Source organism: Sardina pilchardus, chromosome 16, assembly GCF_963854185.1.
Source record: "Sardina pilchardus chromosome 16, fSarPil1.1, whole genome shotgun sequence".
NCBI classification, from domain to species: Eukaryota; Metazoa; Chordata; class Actinopteri; order Clupeiformes; family Clupeidae; genus Sardina; species Sardina pilchardus.
Window position 1 is genome coordinate 4,543,917 of NC_085009.1, and position 9,841 is coordinate 4,553,757.

Consider the following 9,841-nt stretch of genomic DNA (forward strand, 5'->3'; position numbering starts at 1 on the left):
AATTGACTTCATTTAACTATAAGGTACACTTACAAATACAAATGATCTACTGCAAATATCATTTACATATTTTAAAATTACAAAACACAAAACCAGCAAAACCAACAAAAACCTTACACACACACACACACACACACACACACAACACACACACACACACACACAGTTATAAATCTTGTTTCTGAGAAATGTTTAAAGTTATAGTTCAACGGTCACCTCCATAGCCTTGCTGACCCTTCCAGGGCCCATCAGGCAATAGGTAGCAGTCAGGCCTCCTCTCCTGGAGTCGCCATCTAGGGACTGTCAGAATGTTCATGTTTACGGTTGGGACAGAGTGAAATTATGTGGCTTTAAAAAGAGGATGCAAGGTAGGATTCTAGATTCCATGGGCCCTATTTTAATGAACTGAAACGCATGTGGTTTTAGTGCATTCAGGGTTTACGCTTTTTTATTGCGTTAGCAAGGGACTGATTGCTAAGGTTTTGCCACTAGGCAGATCACAAATTAGTTTCTTGGTCAGCGTTGTTATCATTTTCAGTGCCAATATGATAAATATCATAATCAATGTGCGATCGATGCACCTGACCACACCTCAATTTACATCAACATGTCTGTGGGTGCACCAGCTCATTTGCTATTTAGACGACGCAGGCACCTGGCAGGATCATATTCACTGCGTTGCCCATAAACTAGGAAAACATTGCTACAGTATGTGTGTCGCGCCACAATACACTGGACATAAGGTGGAGCCCCAAGTCTCTCCCCTTCACAGTTACTGTATATTACAAGTAAAGTCTGCAAACATACATATACTGTATGTTATATAGTCTGAGAGTTTGCTCTCGAGAAATCAATATGCTTAAAATGATTCCACAACATTCACCTCCATAGAAGTGTGGAGTTTTCCATGAAGTGGCAGGCAGTGGGAAGTTGACCCTCCACTCCTGAGGTCTCCACCTAGAGACTGTGAGATGGTTTATACAGTATTTAGAAGGTTTATATTTCTATTTTATTTATGTGTGTGAAGTTATACAATGCAACCATGTCTTATCCCTCTGAGATTACCTGGTATGTGGACATTCCTTGGCTGCCGGGACATGGCCTTGGTGGTTAGATCTTCGCTGCTAAAGCTCTGATTGAGACCTATAAGAGTGAAACCCTTTATAGACAAGACGAGACAAAATGCCACAGAGGAGTTGATCTGAACAAAACAAAAACATCTCCTTCAGTTTATCATATAATAAAAAAACACTGCAATACAAGTGCACTCCAGACAACTCCTTCCAGCTTCATAAAATCGTACGGTAGTCATCACACACACACACACACACACACACACACACACACACACACACACTTCCATGGTTGTCTCCTAACAGAACAGTATTAATAATATTAAGTCTGGTCCCACAACTGGCATGACAGCTGTGTCTCTGCTTTCTGGTGTGACCTTTTGGGGGCTGTGATGGTGGCAGTTCAACACCCCAGGCGTCGGCGATCTGCGCCAGCAGCAGGCAGGTGACCCGGCGATGGGCCACAGCGTTCCAGTGCACCCCGTCCCTCATCCGGTGCTGCAGGCTGAAGCGGAACTGGAAGTGCAGGTCCAGCACGTCCAGGCCGTACACACTGGCCAGCTTGGCGCTGCAGTAGTTGGCCTCGATGATGTCAAAACGCAGCGACGGGCCAATCTCTGCTACCTAAGGGTAAGGAGTCACACCTCTAAACAACTCTGTCTCGATCAATGTTTTAGCTTTACAAAGTTTTGAGTGATACAAGGAATGAAGGATGAAATGTGTTACAATATCAAATAGAATTGAATTAAAAAAAACTTTGTTAGGTTCAGGACAATGGATTTTTTCAAGGTCTTTTGCAGGTATTGAAGAAACGTAAACATAACCAAAATCTAGTGTATGTAGACATATAACTTTCAGAACATTACATACAACTGGATAACTGAAGCTTACGGACGTAATGAAAATGGCAATATAAATTTTGTCTAAATCATTCCTGTATGTTTGTGTGAACAAGACCATTAGAATGCATATTTGAGAGCGTCTACCTCTGGCACCAAAAAGCCTCCAATAATGGTTTCACCCAGTGGCATGGTGAGGTTCCAGATGATCAAAGCCTCCTCTGGGAGGATGGCTCTCAGCCTCTCAAAAAATGTGGTCAGATTGTTCAAGTAGTCGGGCTCCCACCGTCGTCCATATCTAAGTGGACATTAACAAAGAACATGTGTGAAACGGTCAGGTCAAACACTCTGAAGAGACACTTTATGATGGCAGACCGCATGGCGCTGAATACCTGGAGACGTCCCACACACAAGAGTTGACGATGACCAAGTCGGGTTTGAGACCATTTTCAAAGTCTTCCAAAACTCTCCGCATATACTCAGAATAAACACGAGTGATAAAATAGAAGCGTACAAGGTGGTGGTCTGAAGTGTACTCTCTGACCTCCTTGTACTGAGTGCCATTGGACATCCGTCCTTTCCTGCCACCCTCAAGAAGATCGTCATTCTCAAAATGCTCCTCTCCCTGGGAATACACAGATATGCAGTGCATTCAGAAAATGTTCAGACACCTATGGTCTATGGGTCTATGCAAAATTGTTTTAAATGCTTAAGTTGAACTTGATGCATTTTTGTTATATGCTTTCACAAGGAAAACAGGCCAGGGCTTGTTTGAGTGAGCACATTTCACACGTTTAACACACATTCAAAAACAGACCATTCTGCCCTGCTCTTTTAGGCTGGGTGAACCCTGCCTGACCTGCCGGCGAATTTGGATTTCATCCGTCTCCCCTGCTTCCTGTCCACAACCTTTGGGCCTAATTACAAACTAGCTTATCCAAAAGACGCACCCGGATCGTTGGTCTCATTGGTTGGTGTACGGAGTCATTTGAGCAGTAGGCCTAAATATAAAGTGCAAACTCCCCAGAATAATGTGCAGGCTTAAAAGATTGAGCTTAGTATGGTGATGGCCAGAATGGTGATAGCCTCAAAGCAAAATTGTTTTAAATGCTTGACTTCATGCATTTTTGTTGCTTTTCTAGCCAGGAAAAGAGGCCAGGCGGGTTGTTTGGGCGAGGACATTTCACACGTTTAACACACATTTAAACATAAAAACATTTAAAAGCAGGACCATCTTGCTCTAGCTCTCTCCTTCCACCCAATCATCTGCATGATGAACTTGACTGACATATGATATCATCATAGCCCAAACTCCTCTTCTGGAGAAGACATGCAAGAATATATTTCCACTTAAAACACAGAATCCCCCATGTGCCTTATCGGGATTAATAGCAGGCCTACAGCTGAAACATTACCTTGGTCTTGAGTTGAGACTGGGACAGGTAGCTGTCTTTCTGTAATAGCAGCACGAGGTCTTTATATACCCCACGCTGAACTGGAGGAGAAAATATAGTGGTTTATTAGCAAGGTGTGTTGCGTCATGTTTGAGCTCTGACATTTTAGACCTTAAGCTTTGTGGTTTGGTAGGCTACTTACATGAGCTACCCAGAACAACAACAAATTTGTTGTGGAGGAGGCCGCTGGCTTGCTGATGGGTCACATGTGGAGTCTTCATAACCATTGCTCTATTTTAACAAAATGCAGAAATAAACGGCGTGTTTTCCAGCTAGACGAATAATAGGACTAAAATGCTATATGTTCCTGTCGTGTATGTATCACCTATCAATTTAAATGTAGCATTACTTGACCATAACCTACCTCCACTCATGCAAGCACGCCAAGCTTCAGAAAAACGGATTTGAAACGGAATTTAAAATGCTGCGACTGCAGCGTCCGAAGCTGTCAAACAACCGCTTGGTAAAATCAACGATGCTGAGGACTAATCCGACATCTGTTTGCTGAGTTTAATATTTCATCATCCAATCTCATTTAGATCAGCCTATCTGTCGTGGTTTGGAAAGCCTTCAGCTGATTGCACCGACAAGTAGGCTAGGCCTATCGTATGCGCGTCAGTTTTGAAGGTTTCAGCGCCTCACTTGATTTGCTCAACATCACCTCCATTGACAAACCGATATTTTATGTAGGCCTAAGCCTAATCTGAATTGTATTTTCACAGAACCTCGGCATTGACATTGTTTCAGCTTCAGCGACTTTTCCATTTACTCGATAGCGCCACAGACAGCTCTTGTCAAACTGAGCAACAATCGATTAATTTTATTTAAAGGTTGGAACGAGAAATGCAGCAATATTGCCTATACTACTTTGATAGATAGATGTAATGTATAAGTTTAACATGGTTACTCTATTGTGATTCCCTTTTGTGTTCACACAACTTTCATGTTTTATGGCTATCTCCGTAGCCTAGTCTAGCCTTTCTTTTAGGTCTATGAGCCTACTTCCAAATGTAAGATTCGAGGCCTACTTCCAAATGTAAGATTCGGATGTTGACGTCACTGCCAGTATCCTATTATGATGTAATGGTGCCACACAAATTATTGCTGCACGTAGAGATCTATTCAGTCGGTGCTGATTCGGCAAGGAGTATGGTAGGCAAGCATTTTGTAGTAACTAACAGCATGGTGTTTGAAAAATTTACATTATGTATATAATTTATTGATTATTATTATTATTACATTGTATATATCTAAATGTTAATAATATTATTAATAGTAATAATGCTTAAACACGTTACATTATAATATATATATATAGCCTATATATAGCCTAATTATAATTATGTATTATAAAATGTAATAATTATATATGTATAATGTAACTATATCATATTATCATATTGTAAAATGGACGTACAAAAGGACGTACAGTGGCATCTATAAATATTGAATATAAATAAAATAAAATTAACACAAAATTAACAGTTTATAGGCTAGTATAGTCATGACCTAATTGAAGATTATAAAATCTCCAGTCAGCTGTTTTGCAGTTATTCAGTGCACAAATCTGTCAAATACGTAGGGAAAAAACCCAGGTAGCTCTTCTTAAACTGAAATATCTTAGTCAATTGAATTTATCTCACACCATAATGTCAAGACAAATAAGTTGATTTGTTGTTTTGTTATAGGGAGGTAGTTAACAATCCCTGATGCCAATGTGAAGGAATTCCGCCATGGCAGAACCCTCCACCCGGCCAGGAGCCAGTGGGACATTCACTCGGCGAAAACTGGGTGAAAAGGTAGGTTTACAGTACTCATTTTCTTGATTGTTACACAGGAACGGGTCTTCAAAAGGGCTGTAAGGTTGCCATGGTGATGGTAGGGTAATCATTATGCTATATGAAGTGGTTCTATGCTAGTTGCTAAGGTAATGATGTCATAGTAGTGGTTGCTAAGGTAATTGTATAGTAGTAATGATGTCATAGTAGTGGTTGCTAAGGTAATCGAGAGTTGCTATGGTAATTATTATGCTATATGAAGTGGTTGATGGTTGCTAGGATAATCATGGTGGTTGCTATGGCAATTGCCAGGTTGACATTATCATAGTGGTTGCTAGGGTAGTCATAATGGTTACTATGGCAGTTGCCAGGTTGACATTATTGCAATGGTTGCCAGGGTAGTAGAGATGGTTGCTAGGGCAGTCATAATGGATCTTATGTTAAATAAAGTGGTTGATTTGCTGGATGCTAATCGTGTTGGTTGCTAGGGTAGCTGAAATGGTTACTAGGGAGTTGGAAAGGTAGTCATAGTGGTTACTATGCTAAATAAAGTGGTTGCTATGCTGATTGCTAGGGTAGTCATAATGGTCATTATGTTAAATAAAGTTGATATGCTGGATGCTGTGGTAATCATGTTGGTTGTTAGGGTAGTTGAAATGGTTACTAGGGTCTTTGCAAGGGTAATACTATTCTAAATAAAGTGGTTGCTATGCTGGTTGCTAGGATAGTCATAATGGCTATTATGTTAAATAAAGTGGTTGATATGCTGGATGCTGGTAATCATGTTGGTTGCAAGGGTAGCTGAAATGTTTACTAGGGTGTTGCACGGGTAGTCATATAATAGTTTCATATAAAACAGACATGCATAGTATGTTCTTTAAAAGTGTATACTGGCACCTGTACAAATAACCAATTGGTTGCTATGGTAGCTGAAATGGTTACTAGGGTGTTGCAAGGGTAGTCATAGTGATTACTATGCTAAATAAAGTGGTTGCCATCCTGGTTGCTAGGATAATCATGTTGGTCCCACCCCCTTAGTTAGGCTACAGTTGTTAAGTCCGACAAACTCACACTGTACTAAAAACACTGTAATGATCATACTGCACAGTGTACACCTGGCTTTTACCCAAGCACACCAGTGTGTGAAATGGCACGTGCCATTGTAAAAAAATGTTTAGCGCATTAGTCTTCAGCCAGTGGAGGCAGTGTTTTCAGTTTGAAAACACTGCCTCCACTGGCTGAAGACTAATGCGCTAAACATTTTTTTTTTACCTGTATGGTTGAGTGGTATGGTCATGTCCATTTCCCTTGTCAGTTTAACGTTTTCATGCAGATTAGATTAGATAGTGGATTATTGTTAGGGTAATGTTAAGGAGTCGCACAACGGATCGCATAGCAAAGACCCTAGTGAAAGTGCACTGAAATTAGGGCTGGGTGATATGGCTGTATCATGATGTAAGTGTTTCATATAGGTTGATATCGATAATTATTTTGTAAACATTGTATGACCTATTTAAAATAAGGACCAGGGAAGAATACTACATTTAAACATTGTAACATTTTTTTAAATGTAAACATTCATTTAAACTTAACCTTCCTCTGATTGTAGGCAAGGAAGCATGTGCTTGGCTATGTGATATGCCGCTGCCTGGGTCATGTCTTTATGGCATTTAGATGCACGGCTCCAGACTAACCTTTTGCGTTGGTTGCACTGGTATGCCTTTTTTTTTTTAGGTGTACCAGCACAAAAACGGCAAAAGGTCACCTTTTTAATCGCTCTCATATAACGTGAATGATGTTTTCTTTTTAACAACAATAAGGTGTAGAAAAAGCTTGTCTTTATAACACAATATATCAAGAGCACAACAGCTAGCCCAGCTTCTTAGCCACTATGCAATGACAGCCCTTGTATCATATGAAAAGTATGGAAATGCCATTCAAGGTCACTACAAAGCCATGGTAAGGTGTTCAAATTTGGACAGTAAAAGTGGGTACGAAGCCTCATTGAATGTTGTGTCGGAAAACCTGTTATTTGTTATTTACAAGAATTTGTATACATATTTTCTTTCTTTCACAGCTTTATCAGGAATCATGTGATTTCAATCTCCGGGACCCAAATTGCAATTTAATGGAAACAACATATCACAGTTTACATGATCCCCACCTTAAGAAGCATGTTTACTGCAAACATGTCCACAGTAATCTCAAGAAAAGACACTTGATTACTAGTGATGATATGGTATGACCTCTATTTTCTCAAGTTTATTTTATTGTTAAGTTTTACGTTGCGTCATGAGTATTTCCTTAATTGTCATGTTATTGGAATATATTTACATATTAATCAGGTTTGCCTAATCGTGTAACTTGTAGGTAGTATGCTCTCACAAGGAATACAGAATGTACCGTGATTATGTGGATGATATCAACAATGACAATCAAAACAACCAACAGGTAAAGATCCATTTATTGTGATTGTTTTGTTCACATAATGCAATTATAAAAGTAGAAAATCCACGCACATCCTATTCAACCTGGGTGCCGGAACTTCAAAAAGGCCATACAAAAAAGGATAAAAAGTCCGCACACCAGTATAGCTCCCAGTGATAATTTATTGAAAACATAAGGTGTTTAATTCCAGTTACAGGAAACACTTAACTATTATTCCATTTATAGAGGGAAAGACAGAGAAGGTTTCTTGAGATGGAAGAGCAGGGTCTGATTTCAGACAATGTGACTGGGGAAGATATAAGAACCTTCCTACAAACAAATGAGCTCCCAAGACATGATGGACCGCAACAGCAGCATGGACTGGAGTAAGAAAAATATACTTACATATGACTATTGAGTGATGTAGGCCTACTGTATATGAACCACAAGGTGCCATTTTAAGAACAGAAACCATTTTTGTCGTACTATTAATGAAAATTCTGAATTACTCATTATGAAATGGAACATGTAATTTCCCAAGGCAAATGAAAAAACCCACAAAGACGTCAATCAAAGAAAACGATGGACTCTTGAATGGAGAAAAACTTCCGAGTATAATGGTAAGAACAGCTTTACATTTTTTGAAGAAATATAATCTGACAAGAAAGCATAGTTTTGCGGTGATTTTACAGTATTTTCCTAATAGTCTAATACAAAAAAGGATTAAAATAGTAAATTGATGATTGTTTTTTCTCCATCAACGACACTGATACAGCAGACATCTGCAAGAGAGAGAACACGGCTACATTTAAATGAAAATGAGATAAAACACAAATTAAACAGAAACAGGTACATGAGAGACATCCAGCAGAAATGGAGACAAAGGGTGAGATAGTTGGCCATTACTGTATACGTACATATTATTACAGTAATGTGTTGCTCTAGCCATGTCCTACAATCCCTAATATTTCCTCTTTTTTTACAGGAAATGAGTATCTCTGAACACAGAGCTGCTGCACAGCAGGCAGAAGTGGACAGGATGACGGAAAACTTGGAGGATTTGAGGAGGTTGAGGGTACACACAAAGAATCAAACAAAACTTCTTAATCAAGTGTTTGGTACATCAACCCCAGGTAAGTGCCTTTAAATATTCACATTCGAGGCCACTCAGAGCGAAATCAAGCAGACGCTCTGAAAAACCAAGCACCTCACTGTGAACGGCCCCTTAACCTGCATTCCATATTATCTTCTGCGAAAAAAACCTGCACGCCCAGATCCCAAAACAGTTTTTCATCTACGTTCAGGGGAGTTGGGTGGCCATCCCTCCTTATGTATGAGGCCATGAGGGTGCTTAGTACACTCATCTGAGAAATAGGCTATGTTAAGGGACACATCAGTGTACCCAGATTTTCTCTTTATTACCAGAGCTTGAAGAAATGTATAACAATACTTAAAGGGATAATCCGGAGTGAAATGCACTTTAGATCAATTTTTCGGACTATTGGGAGTACATACGTTGAGTTGACACCAAAATCATGTAATTCGGATGTATTTTGAGAAAGTTCGAGTTCACCGTTTTTAGTCAAAACTCGTTAGCCTGGAAGTGACCGGGGCAGGTCCTTTCGCCACTATAAAACGCTATTTTTATACCTCTTCTACTGTTCCAAACAACACTACACTTACGTGGTAGTGAGTAGAGGGTCCCTAAAGCCAAACCGAAGTATCCCCACGTCTTTATGTGGTCGGATAGAGAGTCCAGAATGAATTTAATCGAGTCAGTACCCAGACCCGGCTCCAGGGGGGGGCAAAAGGGGGCGGTGCACCCTCAAACAAAAAAGGTGCCCCCTCAGTTTTACTTGGCCTAATCCTAACTGTAGTCTTTTACGATTGAGAGTGCCCCCCTGAAAATCTCAAATGCCCCCTTTATCACTGCTCTCTGCAGCCGGGTCTGTCAGTACCTTTCCGGAAATGTTAGTAAAGTGTTGTTGAAGCGTTGCGCTGCTGCCGCCGCGACATTTCCGGAAGGTACTGACTCGATTAAATTCATTCTGGACTCTCTATCCGACCACATAAAGACGTGGGGATACTTCGGTTTGGCTTTAGGGACCCTCTACTCACTACCACGTAAGTGTAGTGTTGTTTGGAACAGTAGAAGAGGTATACAAATAGCGTTTTGTAGTGGCGAAAGGACCTGCCCCGGTCACTTCCAGGCTAACGAGTTTTGGCTAAAAACGGTGAACTCGAACTTTCTCAAAATACATCCGAATGAC

The 9,841-nt window shown here is 40.2% G+C and overlaps 1 protein-coding gene across 1 annotated transcript; it reads right to left on the minus strand.

Annotated features, from left to right (window-relative positions):
* Positions 1-205: 205 nt before the first annotated feature.
* On the minus strand, positions 206-3,971 carry LOC134060505 (PC-esterase domain-containing protein 1A-like). Its single transcript, XM_062517236.1, has 8 exons — positions 3,731-3,971; positions 3,509-3,597; positions 3,328-3,407; positions 2,305-2,537; positions 2,060-2,210; positions 1,451-1,697; positions 1,066-1,143; positions 206-300 (listed from the first exon to the last, which is right to left on the minus strand). The coding sequence occupies exons 2-8, from the start codon at positions 3,591-3,593 to the stop codon at positions 206-208; spliced, it is 969 nt and encodes a 322-aa protein (XP_062373220.1). The 5' UTR covers positions 3,594-3,597; positions 3,731-3,971.
* Between the last annotated feature and the right edge of the window lie 5,870 nt (positions 3,972-9,841).